Source organism: Boleophthalmus pectinirostris, unplaced genomic scaffold, assembly GCF_026225935.1.
Source record: "Boleophthalmus pectinirostris isolate CB_2022bp ecotype Guang Dong unplaced genomic scaffold, ASM2622593v1 HiC_scaffold_3, whole genome shotgun sequence".
In the NCBI taxonomy this organism is placed as follows: Eukaryota; Metazoa; Chordata; class Actinopteri; order Gobiiformes; family Gobiidae; genus Boleophthalmus; species Boleophthalmus pectinirostris.
Window position 1 is genome coordinate 15,624,337 of NW_026571299.1, and position 20,788 is coordinate 15,645,124.

At 37.8% G+C, this 20,788-nt stretch overlaps 1 protein-coding gene across 1 annotated transcript in view; it reads right to left on the reverse strand.

Annotated features, from left to right (window-relative positions):
- Nucleotides 1-20,788, reverse strand: part of LOC110173771 (acid-sensing ion channel 1-like) — a 257,546-nt gene that overhangs the window by 204,951 nt on the left and 31,807 nt on the right. The window contains exon 2 of the mRNA XM_055160809.1: nt 18,338-18,533. Coding sequence (XP_055016784.1) covers nt 18,338-18,533 — 196 coding nt within the window. The remainder of the gene's footprint in view (nt 1-18,337; nt 18,534-20,788) is intronic.

Below are 20,788 nucleotides of genomic sequence, written 5' to 3' on the forward strand. Positions count from 1 at the left end.
ATCGACTCTTTAGAGCTTCCAGTCTTCTGATAATAGTTTTCCCTTACCAGAGTTGTGTTTAAAGTGATTCATGCATGTTTGAGTAATTTTTATTCTTGTTTTCATGGCATAATTTCTTCAATCTACAACCATTTTCGCTGCCAACAGTAAACACCCACTGCTCTTTCTTCACTTCGTTCACCAATTATCCATCCACCATATTTTCATAATCATGATGTATCGTCACAAATGAAAAGAAAAGGTTTGCTAGAGTGATTTGAAGCTGTCCACAGGAGGCTATTATAGTAGCATTTCATTGTGTTGATGAAAGATGATTCACAGGTGTCATACGTAGATTATGTCCTATCTGTATAGCAAAGGGTAATACATATTCTTTAACATTTTTTGTGTGCAAAACATCCATAAAGATTTTACAATACTGTTTTGAAGTCAAGCTGTCCTGAGGCTGACTGATGAGAGATGTGGATGCCAATTAGTAACTTTAGAACAGAAAACAGAAGAAAGCAGTTTGATATGTTTAGTCCACATACCCAAACCGCTCAGGGTACTACACTGGGTTATGAAACAAATTTAATAAGGCCAGATCACCTTGTCAAAGCAGGGCTGGGCCTGGTTAGTACTTGGATAGGAGACAGCTGGGAAAATAAGGTGCCACAGTGGGGCGCCAGTGGTAAAAACTGTTGTTGTGTCTTTAGGTGAGACATTTCACCCACATTGACTAGTACAGGGGTTGCCAACCTGTAGCTCGGGAACTACCAGTAGCTCTCCACCCACTTCTAAGTAGCTCATCAAGGGATTTCTGAATTGCAAATATTGTGCTGAATAAGTAAAATTTGATGAATTAAATGCATTTTACTATTGTACATGTATCATTTTGATGCTTAACTTTAAACACTAACAAATGGATAATGGTTTATGTCTTATAGGCACCTAACTGTACCTCATCTTTGGCTCACCGTGGCGCTTATATATACTAAATTTTTTCAACCACTAAAATTTGTAGCTCTCTGGCATTTTTGTTTTGTAAAAGTAGCTCCTGAGAGGCAGAAGGTTGGAGACCCCTGGCCTAGTATGAAAGTGGTGTGAGCTCACTTCCGTTACTCTGCCACAAGGCATCTGTGGCTATACAATGACAATGAATGTCAGTTTTTAATTTTTATTATTATTATTATTATTATTTTTTTTTTTTTTTTTTTTTTTTTTTTGCATTATCTCAAAAAAAAAGAAAAAAAAAGATTTGAGGTTCAGTTCTAACACAAAATGCTAAACAGTCCATAAAACAAAAAAGTGCAGCAATATCACTAGTTATACCCTTCTTTGGAAGATTAGATGCTTTCTCGTGACATTTTTAGTTTTAATTATAGACAATGTACACAATATTCTAATGTTGCATATTTCCAGAACAAAAACTGCAATATTACAATTTTTTCTACATCCAGCCCTGACATGATCTCGAGTCTGTGCTCGCTACACGACCCATTAAACAAATTCAGTTAACGGACAACACATTTCCCATTCAGGCTTCATATGAGCCTTGATTGAAAGCTGTGCGTCTGCCTTTTCACACAGCCCGAGATTGGTGTTTGCGGTGAAACATGATCCAGCTTCAGAAGGCTCTCGGAAAAGCTCTATATCGATTCCACCTCTTTAGCGACACGTTAGCGTAGCACCAGACCCTGCCGTTAGAAGGTCAATGGACAGCTGAAATAGAGCCAACGGTTCAATCGAATTATCATGGTAATTACGTAAGCGTCTGGGTTAGGCCGTGATGGGGGGGAAGTGGCTAAACAGGCTGATGGGGATTTACTTAAGGATTTTGCAGTAATGTATTCGACTCGTCACGCTGAGGTCCGTCGCCGTGCTCAGTTTAAACAGCTTTTACCCACTCTATGGATTTGTCAGGAGACGTAAAGTCCATAGCTCCTCTGGCAGGTCTGATGTTTGCTTCAGAAATCCAATCAAATGTAATGACAGGTCTCAAGTGGACAGGGGAAAGATCTCGGAAAAATCTACTTGTGAAGTCAAGATGGATTTTCGCTAAAATCACCACTATGGAGAGAGAAAGAAAAAAGTTCAAGTATGCAGGTATTTAGTATTAATGTTTTAAGGGCCCATATTATGCAATTTCCTGATCATGTTATCTATGTTTCTAATCAAAAACAGATCTGGAGTTGTGTTTTGTTTCACTCACACGCATTTAACACACAAACCGCGCATGTTTAGTTGAGTTCTTGAGTTCATGTGGTAATACAAAATGTGCTCCACTGTGTTTTTAAACTCAATACACCTTCACTAGAATTTTTTGGATGATTTCAGCTCAGGAGTTGCCAATCTCTAATGAATAAATGGTATAAGGTAGCTGTTAACTTGAAAATTACCGCTTCCAAGGTGGAACAGAGCATTTTGAGGTTTGGAGATGTGGACAAACTAATAATAAAGGATTAGTCGAACATGTGTGAATGAAACAAAACACAACTCAAGGTATGTTTTTGAGTATATAACAACATTCTAACATGTCCAATGAGATTCATTTGGTCTTCCGATATTTTATGTTATTAGGTTCTTTTTTCAGACCAAGAGTTTTGTTTCATACCTGACAGTTTCGGCTGCTCACTAGCGATCTTCCTCAGAGTGGTCACGTGATGTTGCTGTGATGTGTCTGGTCAGCTGATTTATACAGGAAACTGTCAGGTATGACATGGGTAAAAGCTCACAAGAATCCATTTAATGTCATATAGGATTAACTGCTTTATTAACTGCTATAACATGACATATTTAGATCAACACGGTTACTTTTTATTGTTTTGAAAATGGCATATTAAACAGTGTACTAACATTTTTTATAAGTTTCACTTTCGTTTTTGATGCTCTTGAGTCTTTCCTCCCTTTGCTCTCCATGCTATTTTACTCCCCCTTCACAATCAGCGTGCATCCCACTAATGAAACTACTGCACATCGCATTCAGTGTTTGTCAAGTTGCTGTGTACAGTTTTGTATCTTTCTTTTGTGTATTTATTCAGAATTGTTGTGTGGGAGCACGGATGATGTAGGCCTGTGGGCTGAGCATTGCACAGAATCATACAGCTAAGATTTGAATAGGTCCCAGGAGAGATCTCTAAATTACTGAAACATGCATGCACATCTAAACAGGCATGTTTTGATGAAGGAACATTATGGACAGCTAAAGATATTTCTGCATAACACCCTGTCTTTTACCCCCTTTTACAAGTTTCACTGGTTGCAACTTCATTCATTTTACGTTGTTCTGTTGATTATCATTTCAAAACATTTACTTTTATGTTTATTCATCACTCATTTTTAGTTTTAATCTTCCCGCTACAGCTCGAGATATAAATGTGGTGGAGTTGCCAGCAGTCCCAGCCCTTTCCTCAAGAATCTATTGCATTGTATAGTATAGTACTCTTTACTCAAATGACTGAATTCATTCATTTATAGCACACCTAAAATATGTTGACAAAAACAAAACTTTCATGAAATCACTTCCTTTCAATATTTGTCTCTGGGTGGTTATGTTATTAAGACATGATTATAATCTTGTAATTATTTACTAATTGCGGCAGAGGCAATTTAGTTACTACACTTATTGAGATCTGTGAAAAGGCCGCCCCACTCACAGTCAGAATCCCTGTTTTTTTTAGATGTTTTTGAGTTATAAAACCACCTGAAATTTAATAAATGAAAGGTAGAGCTGTTTAATGTCATACGGTGGAACATTCAAAGCAAAGCAATAACATCTCCATCGAAACAAGCAGGTGACGAATTCTCCGCCAGAAGTTACGCAACGCACTTTTAACTAAAACATAAAAGAATTTGAACAAAAGAGTGAGAAATCCTAAATTAGCTGCTTACAACGTGCCTTTGAAGTTAACCAAACGCCAACCTGGATTTCCAAGATAGTCACGTTATTGTAGCAACTAAAACTGCCAACTACCACTGCGTCTCAGGACTTCAATGCACCATCCGAGCAGAACGCGAGCTTCCCCACTGTTCATATTTCTATCTTGCTCCGCCACATGCAGCTTCCTTTGTTCTCCAGTTTCCTATTCTTTATACGAAACTCTCCCGTGACTCAATTTGAAGTTCCCGTCAAGAGTTTTTCCAAAGGGATTGCAGACAGCCACCACTGAGTTCACGTCTTTGAAAAGGAATAACTTAAAGGTTGCGACATCAGTCACCCATCAGCATTATCTACATCAGGTCCGTGGAGATGAGGAGAGTGAGGTAGACCGCTCAATCACTCAGAGCTTAGACTGAGGAATGTGCTGTTTATTATAGACAGGTTATACGATTGATTATACAGCGAAGGAATTTCTTAAAGGTCCCATGTTACGCAGAATTGACTTGTGAGTTTTAAGCCATGATAAAATGTTGTTCTTTCATCAAAAACATACCTGGAGGTTTTTTTTTGGTTTTTGTTTTGGTGTGTTTTGTTTCATTCACACATGTTTGAGTAAGACTGCAGCTACAACTACTGTACCTTTTACCTTTAGTTCAGTTGAGACTGGCAATTCCAGGGCTGAAATTATACAAATGATTCAAGTGAAGGTGAAGTTTAAAAACCCAGTTTATTACCATGTAACATCACAAGGTGGAACAGAGTGAGAGAAGAACTCCACTTAAATGGGCTTGTGTGTTAAAAATGTGTGTATGAAACAATGTCCAAGTACGTTTTTGTTGAGGAAAGCACATCATAACATATCAGAAAGTAGCATAATATGCCTCCTTTAAGTGCCTAGTTAGATTAAAACTAGATACAATACACTACATCAGGGGTGTCAAACTCAAATTCAGAGGGTCAAAATTTAAAACTGGAACTAAGTCGTGGGCCAAGATAAATATTTATTGAAAATTTTCAACGACATCTGCATGTTTTCTCTTCTTTCGAGATATGTAATGTTAAACCTTTTCTTATTAAAATACATGTTTAATAATAGTTTTGCTTCAACACTAAATCCAGAACAAACATAATATAAAATAATAACAAAATTTAAAATAAATAATGACCCTATAGAGACATCTGTAGCTGAGGGGGCAGCTCTAATTCATACTTGACATGATCTTGTGGGCGAAATATAATTAAATCGCGGGCCAAATTTGCCCCCCGGGCCTGCGTTTGACATGTCTGCACTATAAGATTGACCGATATGTGGAAAATATCTAATTATGAGTTTTCTGTCAAGTATTGTGATTGCAATTAGATTTGCAGTTTATGTTTTAATAACAGGATTTTGTTCAAAGTTCACATTTAAAAGGTGAAGAAGTGACAAAAGGAGTGAAATTGACTGAATAGAATAATCAAATTTCAGAACATGTTTATAGACATCTAAACTACAGGGTTTGCACTTTTGTGCAGAATAAAACTGTATATTTTGTTGTTTGAGGAGGAAATTACGTTATGGCTAATTCTGTCCATTTAAAGTGTGATTTCGATTTGAGTATGATTAACCTTGCAGCTCTAATGTAACACTAACAAAGGTCTTTATACACATATAGCCACAAAATCAAACACATTACAGTATATGCTTCCAGTGAATAGTTAGTAGCCTATAATATACTTGTCTGCACAAATATAGATATTAAAGTGATCGTAGTTGTGCATGTAAGATGAAGCTAGTGCTACATGCCAGCAATGTTTTAAAACTGTGAAAAGTTAGCAAATGAAAGGGAAATGGGGGAGATATGATCCTGTTCACGGCTCAGCTCTTCTGTGATCCCATGGAGATGAATCATAGATGCAGCTCGAGGAGGATTCACTCAAGATTCCAAGATAGACGCACGCTTGATATCGATCGCAGCTCATCTTTGGTCATACTGGGTTTAAATGGGGAATAATGTGCAATTCATTTACAGCCAGTCTACAGAAACTTCACATTGCAAAAAAAATAAAAAGAATGGGCATTTTGTTCTCATTTAAGATTGTTAATGGTCCTGTATTTTGCTTAATAGACTCCTGTATGCTTTAAACCATGTTACAGTGTTGTTAACTCATCAAAAAACAGACCTGGAGTTGTGTTTTGTTTCATTCACACATGTTTGATCCTTTATTATTAGTGTGTCTACATCTCCAAAGCTCAAAATGCTCTGTTCTACCTTGTGATGTCATGAAGGTGTAGAGTTCAAGTTAACAGCTCCTTTTACCTTTGGTTTAATAGAACCGAGCATTTCCAGGGCTGAAATTATCTAAATGAATCTAGTGAAGGTGTGTAAAAACAGAGTGGATATTCCTACTTCCTGTTCCTGTTCTCCTCATCTAAACCTGATGTAGCTGATACTGTCTGGATAAAATGTCCAGAAGAAAGACCACAATAGCGTCTCTGTCAAGTATAGGTCTATAAATAGCACCAGCTGTTTACCTTCTCCCTCTGCTTCCCCCACTTCACTGACAGGAAATGAATTCGCCAATGAACACAACCAACAGTCTTACTCGTATTGCATCATTCTAATATCATAAAAGTGCAATATGTAACGACTTCTGGTAGGGTTGTCAAAAGTATCGAACATATCGAACGTATACAACATCAGATACAAATCGATACTAAAAGAAGTATCATTATTTGAGCAAATACTGATACTAAAGTCACGTTCACAGGACAGAGATGAACCTGAATAGCTTTAGAATGATCTTGAGCTGTATCAGAACGTATAAAGTATAATAGCACATAGACTAGTAAACACCCATGGACCACTATGGAACCTACCTGGACCACTGAGGGATTACACAGATATAAGGCCATATAGTAATATAAAAGAAAATAGGCTCACTATTATTAACAATTTTTTTGGACTGTAAGTCGCACCAGCCAAAAAATTAGTAATGAAGAAGAAAAAAACATATGTAAGTCACACCGGACTATAAGTCGCACTTTTTGGGGGAAATTTATTTTATAAAATCAGAGACCAGGAAATGACATTTCATCTTGAAAGGCAAGTTAACGTAACAACAATAAAATCGAGAACAACAGGCTGTTAACATAACATATGAACAGTTATTCAGATAACTATAGCATAAATAACAGAACAAGTTTTACAAACTCTCCATCTCACTCCAAATCACCAAATCCATTGAATTCTTCTCGGTGTCAGTTCTGAGCAACTCCGTGACCTCCGGAGGTAAAAGGAGCGCCACTTGCTCTTCTGTGTAGCTGTCGTCAGACTCAGCATCAGTTCCAGTTAGAATTATTCTGGCCTTTCTGAATCCCGACAGGATGGTTTCGGTGTCACTGAAGTCCAGGCTTTGTTGATGCATCCGATAACTTCCAGAAAAGTTGCATGGCGCACCCTCCCCGGTTGTCAAAAGTTTCTTGCTCACTCCAAACTTTCTTTCTGCTGTCCAATTACCATTTTCGACTGCATATTTCGCTACTTGCAGCTTGAAATCTGCAAAATATGATTTTCTTTTTGGGGGCATTTGTGTTCAGTCTTGTCAGTTGTCTTTATAAGTTTGCTTAAATTTTTAATTTTCATTGGTACAGAAGTAAAGGTGCGATCAACTGAAATGATACAGACAGGACAGAGACTCTTTCTCTTTCAAGCCTAGAGCGCCCTCTCGCAGCTGTCAGTGTGAAAATTTTAATATACAAGTCGCACTGGAGTATAAGTTGCAGGACCACCCAAACCATGAAAAAAAGTGCAACTTATATTCTGAAAAATATGGTAATGCTGAAAATAACATTCTATTGTTTAAATCTTAAGTTTTTGAAATGATAGTATCATAACAATACTAATTTCTGGTGAAAGGTCCACCACATCTTACATGTTTTTGAAGTAAATATATACAATAAATGATAATACTGAAACCAAACCACACAGCAGAATTCTATCCAAAAAAGTGATCTAAATGTACAATATTGTCAAAAAACATGAAACAGAATAATAACCACAATTTTAAAATAAATACAAAGAGACAAGCAACGCCATGGTGACAAGTAGGTGACCGACCCTTCACCCGAAGAGTTACACGGTACACCTTTAATTAATGTCAGCTTGTATCAAAAACTGCTTTCTTTTATATTCGGTTTGTCCATTATCTTCTCAATCCAAGTTTGTCGCCATTAATCTTTCACAGTACGGGATGTTCTCTAATAAGTCCCAGAGCTGTCTCCTCAGTCTGAGCCAAAGACTGAAGTCATCTACAGCCAGCAGCCCGCAATTACCAAATGTCCACTGTGTACAGGCTAAAGATGGAGAGCCTACCATGTTTTCATTATATGTGATGTCTGATCAGTCCAATTAGTGACTATTAACTCAAGTGTCTGAGCTGTCCGTGAACAATTAGAGACTTGATATTACAAATTCTAATGAGAGATTTACACTGTGAAGCTGAAACTATAGCTAATAATGTATCAAGATCAGTGTTGTGCATGAACGAGTTCAAAAGAACGCGTTCATTGAACACGTTCATTTTTCAGTGAACTTTGAACTGAACGCAACACTTTTGTAAATCAAGAACTTGAACGTGAATTTGTTCAAATTATGTGTGATGAACGACGTACGTCACTGTTGGGGTTCAGTTAAACGTCGGAATTTGACGAGTGACGTCACTCGCACTTCACCTGACGAAACCACAGCCGCGTGTCCACGCGAAGGCGACTCCACCGGCAGCTTTACCGGAACGTACGGGCTCTTGTGTCTCTCAATGGAAGTCAATCAAACTTGACTGGGCGCGTTTAGCTGCTTGTATTTACCTTCTGTACAGGCTGACCACGGCAAACGCAAGGATTTCAAAAGTTTAATTTCAAAGCACTAATTAAACAGTGTATGTGGATCTGGGCTCTTTCACACGATACAGAACTGCCCAGGGAGCACAATGTGCTGATGGTAAATGCACAAATACAACAATAGATACATGCTCTCTGTGGATTTTGACGGGGATATGCGCCGACGCTCGTGTAGAGCGTCAAAAAATAGGATGGATCCTATTTTCTGAAATCTACACGCACAGGACGTGCTGCTCCGCGCGCGTATTATTTTACTTGGTACATGTGTCAGTAACGCGCGTCACAATGCTTTTTTAACCTGGATTGAAATGGTGGGTTTTTCGTTTTTCTTCATACAAATTTGCTAAAATCACCGCGTTATCAGCAGCGGTGAAACGCCGGAGGTTTAGACCGTGATCGAGCGAAAGCACGCAGAAGTTCCGCGACAGCCAGCCCGATCGCACTCGGGGTTCTCTCAGGGGCGGTCCTAGATTCCAAGTTCTAGTCCAGGATTAGTCCTGGTTTGTCCTGGTTTAGTCTTGGTTTAGTCCTGGTTTAGTCCTGGTTTCAGTCCTGGTTTAGACCTGTTCAATTCTGGTTCAGTCCTGGTTTAGTCTTGGTTTATTCCTGGTTTAGACCTGGTTCAGTCCTGATTTAGACCTAGTTCAGTTCTGGTTTAGTCCTGGTTCAGTTCTGGTTTAGTCCTGGTTCAGTTCTGGTATAGACCTGGTTTAGACCTGGTTCAGTTCTGGTTTAGTCCTGGTTTAGTCCTGGTTTAGTCCTGGTTTGGACCTGGTTCAGTTCTGGTTCAGTCCTGGTTTAGACCTGGTTCAGTTCTGGTTTAGTCCTGGTTTAGACCTGGTTTAGACCTGGTTTAGTCCTGGTTTAGTCTGGTTCAGTCTGGTTCAGTCCTGGTTCAGTCCATATACGGCGCAAAAGTTCAGCATCTTAACAGTTCTTTTGGTGAGAGTAAATTAAAAGTGCTGCAATAGTCGTGTAATGTTTTACATTTTAAATACAGTAATATTGTAATGTAACAAATGACTTTGAAATGACAGTAGTAACAAGTCATAAATAACACATTACAGTTTTAAAGTCACTCGTCCAACAGTGGATCTTGTAAAGTTGTTGTAAACTAGAAGTCAGTTTTGAAAAATAAATGCAGCCTTTCATTTACAGATCTCATCTAAATATAAAATGAACTGAACTTTGAACTAGTTCAAAATTAAAATTGTGAACTATGAACGTGAACTATTCACTTTGAACAAGTGTGAACTGAACTTTGAACTAGTTCATGAAAAGTGTGAACTTGCACAACACTGATCAAGATCATATTAGGTTATTGTTTCATCTGTGTAATAATATTGTTTCCTCATCACAAACATACCTGGAGTTGTAAACCAAAGATGTTCATTTTGTCTTCCTATATACTTTAACTTCTTGGGTTCTTTTTAAAGACAATGCAGTAAAGTGTGTTTACCTTGTTGACATGTTTCGGCTGCAAGCCATCTTCAGAACTGTCACCGGTGTTGGTGGTGACGTGTCGTATATCAGATGTTGTTACTTCCTGTAGGTGTGGTCAGCCTGATGGACCTGGCAGGTCGCTCAGACTGACCACGCCTCCCGTCGCCCGGTGTTCCCTGGAGGAGGGTGTCCCAGGTGTGTGAAAGGAGGAACGCGCCGTCATCACGGTTAATGCTGCCCGTGCCTCATTTCCTGATTTCAGTGGCCTCCTTGATCCAGCGTTTGAACTTGTTGTTTTCCAATCCAATGACCCGAGCCCCGTCCCAATCCATAATGTGGTTGTTCCTTTTACAGTGGTCTGATAAGGCAGATTTAAGGTTTTCCTGTTCTAAGATAAAGGTGAACAGGAAAACCTAAAATCCGCCTACTACTACTACTACTACTACTACTACTACTACTTGTGCCGAAATGTGTTGGCTTGCCCCATGTAATCATTTAAGGACATTTCTTATAATTCCAACAGAGTGCCTCGGACTTTTTGGACCGCTTTTTACTCTATCACAGTAAGTTAATATGCTACAAGCTTGGGCATCTTCACTTTCTGCTAGTTTTGAGCCTTGTCCTTGAGAAGCACCTGTTCTGGACTTTGAACTAAGATACCCTGAATTTTTAGAGCATTCTGAACTTTAGAGATGTAGACAGACTAATAAAAGGTTACTCAAACATGTGTGAAAAAAAAAAAAAAAACTCCAGGTATGTTTTAACGAGGTAACAACATTTTAACATGCCTTAAAGTTCACAGGAGTCAAATAAGACCTTTAAAGGCTGCAAAATAAGAGCCTTAACCATCATGTTTTTTTCCTGATCAAACATAAGCATGTCTGGGATTATTGTACAAAACTGTTGAAAAGTGTGACTTCTGCACAGGTTTATTAAGGCTGCACTATGTAACTTTACAGGTGGAGGATCTGCCGCCTGTTGTGCTCTATGGCATTAAACACACTGTATTTATCTCCATTTTTATTTTTATTTATTTATTTAATTTTAGAATTTAACAGCATACTGTGAAGCATTTTTTTCTTGATTATTGTACCACACATGCTTATTATTTATAGTACACTTTATTATTTGTGCTCCTTGTTATAATCAAATTATTCATGTCAAGTACATTATTCATTTTCTTCACAGACATTTTAAATCAAGGCAAAGCAATAAAGTGTAAATGGAGAAGAAAAGGTGGCAGATCCTTCACAAGAAATTTACAAAGTGCACAAAAAGCATCCAGAATGTAGTGTAATGTCTCCTTTAATACTCACACTGCATTCTCAACATGTGTCATATTATATTTCATAATTCAGGCATTATTATCACTTTTTATAGCTTTCTTCCATGTTTTTTATATGTCACCCATGGTGACCAATGATGTTTGAGTAATCTAGCAATCTCTCCCAGACACTATTCTTCTTACAGTACACTGTAAACCCAAATAAGTTACCTGAACTAAAAAAAAATTTAGGCAATCGACTACCTGAGTTATTTTAAGTTGATGAACTTAAAAGTCACAATCTTCCAGAACTTAAAAGGTTGGATGGCTTGCTACTTGTACCTTTTGATAACAACTGAATTAAAAGTGTTCATTTAGCTCAACTCAAATATGACTCATAGTTTGTTCATGCAACTCAATTATTTTCATTTATGATGACTTAAATTTGGGAGTTTCAAACCACTGGAATAAGTTCATAAGTTAATAAATTTATTTGGTGAAGTGCTTTGAAGTTGAATTGCATTTTTATGTGCATGTATTATATAAAATAAGTTTATTTTTTAAATCATTCCTATTTGAAATAATAGAAATAATAGGACTTTATCAGTTCTATCAGTCTTTTCTCAGTGTTTAATTCAATCTACTAAATTGTACCTCATCTATGCTTTTAAGTTATGGTCATTTATACCCACAATAGTTTCCTTTAATCAAAAATATCAGTTAAAATTACTCAAAAAGAAGAAAATGTTACATCAACTTGACATAATTAAGTTAGGACAATTTCTAAAACCTTGACTATGCACAGCTTAATATATTTAATTACTTTGAACGCTTGAGTTTACAGTGTATGAGGTATGATTCTACGTCACCGCTCCATGGCAATTTTCCATAAATATTCAAAAACTTTATACAAAACACTACAACTAAACAAACCCGATGCGATGTGCAGTAGTTTCTGATTGTGTAGAGACAGTAGAAATAGCACTCTGAAGGGGGAGTGACTTAGCACAGAGAGCAATGGGAGGCAGGGCTCAGAGAATCCCCCCCAAAAAAACCCAAAAAACCCAAAAAACATGAATATACCATTCTCAAAACAATAAAAAGGCAACATAGTGATCTAAATATGTTATGTTTTGGCAATTAATACCCCATAGATTAATACCAACTTCTCTTTAATCATAAAACAATATATACATTTTGGTGAAACAATATCAACACAAGAAGAGCAACATTCTAGTGCTCGCTGCTATTTTGTTCGGACAATTTGCACATGATGATTTGGGGTTAATTTCCCATTTTATTATCAGCTCTCTCAAGTTAAGCACACTTGTGAAGAGCTCTGAATGAGACCGTTGGAGTTGTGCGCTAATGGGGTCACTGACGAAGGGTAAAGACGTACTAAGTGAACATTAGTGATTTGGAAACGTGTCCTTGAGGATTTGTAAGGCATGCGACAAAAGGCAGTTTTCAAAAGAGAGGGGCCATGTTGTGTACGCGTGTGATTGGATAATACACAATGTCAGATTCCCCGACAAAGCAGACAGTCCACGGTCCTTTCATTCAGCGGGAGATTAGATGGCATTACCCAGGGGAGTCTGCACAAGTCACAGGAGACAGAGTTGGTCCATCTTTATTTTTCATCTCTGTCTGTCTAATGCGCTGATGGAACTATGTGATGCTAGCAGACTCTGTAATGTCTGATATTATGGAGTTGAGCCTATTTCAGTACAGAGCTAAAAACAGAGTTAGGAAAACAACACAGCAAAACAAAGTATACTACAATACTGATTTTGCTGTCATGAAACTAGGACAATTTGAACTGTTCACAGTGGTCCAAAGTTTATTAACACTCTTCACAATTTCCAGAGGCTTAAAACAACCAGCATGCTAACAGTGCACTTCCTGTTTCTCAGTCAATACAATACTTGGATGCAATCAGCACTGAGTGGTCTCATTTTCCTCCCAAGAGCAGCAATATATTCACTTGACTCATGCCAGATTGATATGTGTGTCACTCTGAAGTGACTTCTACACATTATCAATCGATGGCGCTCCCTGAAAGCAATTGGAAAAAGTGACGAACATTTGAATCTGATTATTCGAAGCGTCACAACAGCAGAACATCCAGCTGAGAAAAAAGTACTGACATCTGTCCACAAGAGTACAAGGAGCTTAACTTCTGCATGTTTTTCACAAACTAAATAGTCTGTATTGACATTAAAATAGTATGTTTGTTTTGGTTCATTTGGACGCTTCACCTTTAGCTTCCGCATAAACCTCAGTGCTTGGTCACCCACCTGGTCGCCCATCCAATTAACTGCACAGCGGGCACTCCAAGATGGATTCTAGTGAGTTTGTGAACTCATAAATATCAAGAGAATCCATGTTGCAGTGCAAGGTTAAATAAAGTCACCTCTTCAATATAAATACTAAATGTAGGAAGCGTGGTTACATCAAAATTGTGATCTGGGTCAAAAAAAAATGTAGATTTTTTTTGGCATACCACCCACAACTAATTACTACAGCTGCTACTACTACAGTAGTAGAGAGATCCCCTCCCACAGTGTTATTCACAGTTGCTCTGCCTGTGTGCCCTCACTACAGCCTTGTATCTCACCCAGACCTCTTTCCACACCATTAGCCCCTTTCTGATTCACTATTTCATCCCTGTCCAATGCAGTGCCACGGAACAGCTATGCCCCCAGACCTGCCACCTGGCACCAGCACGGATAACAGCAGAAAATGTGGGTACCTCAGCACATTAGAGGGTTAAACCATGTACGCTATAGCCCGCTGCAGTGCCATACACTTTAATGGGCAGCTGGGGAGATAAGGCAGGGCTATAGAGAGGACACAGGATGCACACAGGCCAATGGATTTTCAATTTAAAATGGCCTTGTACGATAAAACAGCTAGATTATAGCAAGGCATGGGAGGGTATTCAAAGGTATGCAGGTTGTGTATGTTTGGGATAAAGGTTGGGTAAAATGAAGAAAATATGCAGAGAATTGATTGAGTGCAAAATTGAGATGTAGTCTGTAAAAATATAATACCAGCAAGTGTAAACCATATATAGATTGCAATTCATAGTACAAAAACAAAATTGATGTACACACTTCTTACTATAAAATACTACAAAGATATGAGTCTGGTCCCCACTGAATCTTCCTAAGTTCAAGTGGGCATGATTGACAGATGGATTGGCCAGTCAGAGACACGCATGGTCCATTCTTATCAAAACAAATACGGCTGATTATGAGGAAAAAATAAAGGAGAAAAAACGTAACACAGGGACTGACACAGATTTCTGCAGAACCAGTGGGTGAAGCAGTAAACTTTGAAGGGAGAGAAAGGTGATTTTGTTTTGTGCTCCTTTGTTTCACATGCATCACTGAAAAAACAAATCCGATTGCACACACACGTTCGGTTCTGATAACACTCTGCATAAAAAATACAGAGAGAGATAAAGGTCTGGATTTGCCAAGCGCCGTTATTTTAAATTGCTGATCTGCACTGTTAGCATTTTGGCATAGGACACACACAATGCTTGACTTAATCGTTTTTCCAATAGCAGGCAGCAGGTGAAGCTGTCAATCATTGTGTCATTTACCTTTGCATATTGATATTATAGAACGCTATGCAGTCTTGGGAAGGCAAAAAAAAAAGTAATTATTTCGCACAATCTTTTAAATCAATTATATCAAACGCCTGCAATGTTTTTTTTTGTTTTGGTTTATTTTCCAAGTGGGTTAAATGTCAGTCTCATAAATACACCACGCATCTTCTACAGCATTCAGCGAGAGACTAAATTCTTCTAATTGGACCAAAAATAGATAGCGTTTCACTTCTTGTTGCCATATCTCTAACCATAATTTCTGCTTTTTTCGCACAATGCCTCCACAATGGGGTCAGGGGGTCACTTCTCTATCAGTGCTTCAATCTGATGAAGCTGCGAACAGGCTTGGAGGTCACACGGGCTGCAAGTAATAACTATATGAGCAACAGATGACAACAAGGCTCCCGGGCAATGTCCCAAAGCAAGCTCTAGCTGAGAAAAACAAGCAAAGTAGCAGTGAATGCAAAAACGTATGGTGCTTCCAATTGAAATCTGAGGAATTATGCAAAGAAAGTACAGCTGCTTTTGCGTAACATTAGTCAGAGTGTGTATAAAGTACAAAAATGCAAATATGTTGTGCCACAATATACATTAAAACAGCTCTACCTTACATGTATTCAATTACAGGTTCTTTTATAGTAAGGCTGTGGAATTAATTGAATTTTGATCGCGATTTCAATTTGTGTGTCAAACGATCTTCAAACTTATATAATCGAGTTGAAACGATTTAAGCTTAACAATGTTTATTTTGGGATATTTAAGTATATTTATTTTATTTTTTTAAGTGTAGAGCTTGTAGAAGAGCTGAATATATAGTTTATTTTGGATACATTTATGTTTTTCTATGCCTTATTTAATGTTCAAAGTATATTTTATTCATTTTATGTTTTATACATTATACAGGTACATATTTCTAGCCTATATTTATTTTGCGTTTGAGAGAGAAATGCTGAATAAATGCTTCATGTAACAAAAAAAATAATAGTTAGAATAATCAGGATTTCAATATAGACCAGAATAATTGTGAAAATCAAGCAGCCCTATTTTATATTTTTATATTTTTATATTTTATAGCTCAAAAATATCTGGAAAAACAGACATTCTGATAGAGTGGAGTTGCCTCTCCATAGATCTGACCTGTAACTTGGTCTGGTTTGGATTTAAGATAAGAAAGATTTAATACCATACTGTGAAACATTCCAAACAAAGCAATAATATCTCCATGGAGGTAGGCAGGTACCACCTCCACCAGAAAAGTTACATATTGAACCTTTAAAGCAAAGCGGTGAACGTATATATGTGTTAACGTTTGAGCCTGGCATGCTCCTCTTCATGTTTTATATCGTATTTTAAGTCCTGATAAATCAACTCTATAGTTCGTAGACCAAATGTGAAAAGAAATTACAGTAGGGAAAATTTTGTTTAATTTATTAATGCTTCCAATCATAATTGTGCTACTATTTTCTCCAAATTACGCCCTGAAATCATTTGTGACAGAACAATAATTAGTCATTTTCAGATTGCTGTTCATGTTCAGTACAATTTCCCTTGGCTGTATTAAAGGTTGGTGCACGGTCATGAAGCAAAGAGCATTCTGAAAGTTGCTCCACAGACACTGGCCTGGAACCGGTACCACTATCAAGTTTAAAAATGCCGTGGTCCCTTTTAATGAGGATGTATATTTCACTTTCTGTATCAAAACTCACTCAACTGAACCCACAGCAGATGAGGATTGGCAAATGTATTAAAAATAAAATAGTATTGAAACTAGATATACTCCTCTGAGCAAGAAGCTATACTAAAAAGAATCACATATACAGGGCAAAATTTTATCCTTTCTGAATAGTTTAGAATTATATTGAGCTTATACAACAAAAAAAAGAATGACTATGAGAAATTAGTCTTTCTCTTGGCTTAAACATCTGAACTTTTTTGTGATGCCATCGCTGAAATGGATAGAAGAACCTTAGGATATTTTCATACCAATAAGAGGTCATCCTGGTCTATAGTTTAGTATTTTTCATTGTCATAGTGGTATCAAAATCAGTATAGGTGTTTTCAGCGTCTCAAATGGGGGAGAGGTACAACCCTTATTCCGACAGACCCCCACCTCGACATTCCCTCATTCTGACAACCCTCCATTCCGACACCTTTTATGTCGCCATTCTGACAACCTACTCATAGTTTGGAGCGTCATCTTTTTTGCCTTGTATTTGCACTGCATGGACCGCACCTCTAAACCATGTCTAAACCAGGACTAAACCAGGTCTAAACCAGGTCTAAACCATGTCTAAACCAGAACTAAGACAGGACTTAACCAGGACTAAACCAGGATTAAACCAGGTCTAAACCAGGTCTAAACCAGTCTAAACCAGGACTAAAACAGGGTTTAATCAAGGACTAAACCAGGTCTAAATCAGGACTAAACCAGGTCTAAATCCAGGACTAAACCAGGACTAAAACAGGATTTAACCAGAAATAAACCAGGTCTAAATCAAAACTAACCTGGTCTAAACTCAGTCAGAACTAAGGCAGGACTAGACCAGAACGAAAACAGGATTTAACCAGGACTAAACCAGGTCTAAATCAGAACTAAACCCGGTCTAAACCCGTTCTAAACCAGGTCTAAATCAGGTCTAAACTCAGTCTAAACCGGTCTAAACCAGGTCTAAACCAGGACTTAATCAGGACTTAACCAGGGCTAAACCACGTCTAAACCAGGACTAAAACAGGATTAACCAGGACTAAACCAGGACTAAACCATGCCATGACTGTGTTTCCTCCGATGCCACCAGTCCGTGAAAATATTATCCTGAAAAAAGCGCCAACTGCAACTTAATAATGACCATATGAATGACCTTGGAATGGCGGAATGTTGAATGTTAAAACTGCTCTGACCAAGGAAAAAAAAATGTCGGAGTGCAGGGACGTTTGATAAAAAATGGAAATGCTGCCACTCCGACAATTAGACGTCAATATTGGAGTGTCGGTATGTCGGAATGGCAGCATGTAACCAATGGGGGCAAGGGCCAGATTTCCCTTTTGATCATATTGTATTTTATCATAAAATATCCAAAAGTAAATGCACAAATGTTGAACCTGACATTTTCAAGTACTGACTAAACAAGCCGAATCCTTAGTATTTAAATTGTTTAAAATGTCGGTATTATAAGAGACAAGAACAGACATCGCCTCAAAACATCCACAACCTGCAAACCCAACCACAAAGCATTACACCAACGCATCATCCCCCACATCAAACTTTGAAGCACTCACCACTTTGAAGTCCTCGGCGTTGCACTCGGTTCCTCTGAAGTAGCAGGACAGCAGCATGTCCTTGATGTCGTGGCCCGTGCGGTCGTAGAACTCGCGCATGTTAAAGGGGCGGGGCTTGTAGTTGTCAAAGTCGGCGCGCTCCTTCAGAACCTGCAGCACGTTCTCCTCCACCATGTGAGTGTCTCGGATCTCATATCTGTGGATAGAGCGGGCACTAGTCAAGCACTGAAAAGCCACTGAGATATTATATTTTCTTCTTTTTTTTTTCCTTTCTCTTTTGAAAACATATTCTCAATCTAAATGGGACTTCCTGGTTAAATAAAAGGTAAACATAAAATACAGACACACATTGCAGTTTTGAACTCAGAGGGATTTTAAAGCATTCTGATGATTACAGGTGGGCAGATTACCAAAATGTTGATAATATTGCCAATGTTATTTAGAACAGTGGTTCCCAACCTTTTTGTGCCATGGACGGTTTTATATCAAACAATATTTGAAGAAAGAAGAAGGTGACAGACCCTCCACCAGAAACACAATGCACCTTTAATTTTAATTGTTGTATTCTGTAATTTATTTATTGCAGTATGTGTTTTTTAACTATATTGTAGATTGAGAATTTTTGTGGGGTAATTTTGCTTTATGTTTTGGTTTTAATATTGTCATTTATTATATACATATGTACTTTAGAATTAGGGTTGGGTATCATTAAGAAGTTGCCGATACGATACATACGTCGATACATTGGCCACAATACAACACATATCTCGATACAATGCACTTTATGTCGATACAGTATATTTCAAATCAATTCGATATGGTTCAATAAAAAATAAAGGCTAAATCATGTCTGTGATACTAAAAGTGTTTGTAAACCACTTCTTATGCAAAGTTCATATGAAACACGAACATTTTAATAATCAAAACAATGAAAATGTCAAATGTGTCGCATAATTGAGTTTTTTTTCACTAAACAAGCAACAAAACTGTAGCGCTGTAACTAAATAATTTTGTAAAATAGACCAAAAATTATCAATACTGTATCATCACATTAAACAATACGATATATTGACATTATGATATTTCTGCACACCCCATTCAGCATTCTATCATACTTCAGATTTAGTTATCATGACAGGCAAAGTACCACAGTTAACACCATCTTTAGAGTTCTTTCCTATTCTGTTTAATAGCCTGTTGTAAATGCAGGACAAATGGACTCCCCTGTCTCGGAGTGGCCGCGTGTAATGGATGATAATTTGCTGAATTAAGTACTTTGTATCACTGCATCTATAACCACAGCTATTATTCTATGTCGCACAATATTTTCGCCACAGGTAACAAGACTGGAGATGCATATAAATATTTCCAGAATGATTTCAATCTCTTTTTTTTTTTTTACACAGTTGGTGTTAACCGTGAGGTATTTAGGTAGTAACTTCTTTCATCTACTAAAAAAGACATCTATTGTTGAATGTAAATAGCTAAATGAGTTTATATCAAACACTATAATTATTCAACACCTACTACACTGGTGCTAGAGTTAAATCCTGGCTCAAAAGGCTGAAAGGTTTTTATTCGACACTCTTCTTTTTTATGGCGATTTTAATGTCTTTCTTATTCTGTAAAGCACTTTGAATTACTTTGTGTACGAATTGTGCTATATATAAATACACTTGCCTTGCCTTGGAGACAAGTACAAAACCGTAACAATTATTTTAAAGCTACCATCTGCAAGTTTATTTAATGCTGTTGTTGCTTTTTTTTTTTTCTGATCCTGGTCCCCTTCTCCTAGACTTTGTTCAGGCTCAGCTACGCTCTATAGTCTTCTGTCAGACTAAAACTGGCTCACTATCAGACAGCAGTAACATAGATACCATCTAGAGGCGTTATGTGAGACTACAACAAATAGTTTAAAGTAGCAGTGTCCAAATTTTTCACAGAGGGCCAGATAAAGAAACATTTCAGACCGACGTTTTTTACATAAGCTTGACAGATCCACAATACATTTTAAAAGTCAATGAGATATATGTGACATTAATTCAATGTAAGCCACAGACAGAGACAGAGAGAGGCAGTCCCCCACCTGCACGGAGCCATTCACAAATACAAATTAACCCCAATTACTGCGGTGCCCCTGTTTGGAGAGAACACAGGCCCCGCTCTGAACCTATCCTCAACAATGGGCCATCAGCAGGAGCAGCTTCACATTATGTAGAGCTCAGATGAACCGCTCCTGACACACACTTATGAGCTTCATCTGTCAGACATGAAGCTGCTTATCACAGAGAAGACTCCTGTAAGGATTGGAGAGGGATTTATTTCATTATGCTGCAAAGTTAGTCATTTTAGGCTACTGGAGTTCTCAAAGTGGATGTGCAACTGGTGCTTTGCGGGATTCTGAGGTTGTGGTTTGCAGTATTATGCAGTGTTTTGGTGTGAGTGCAGTTC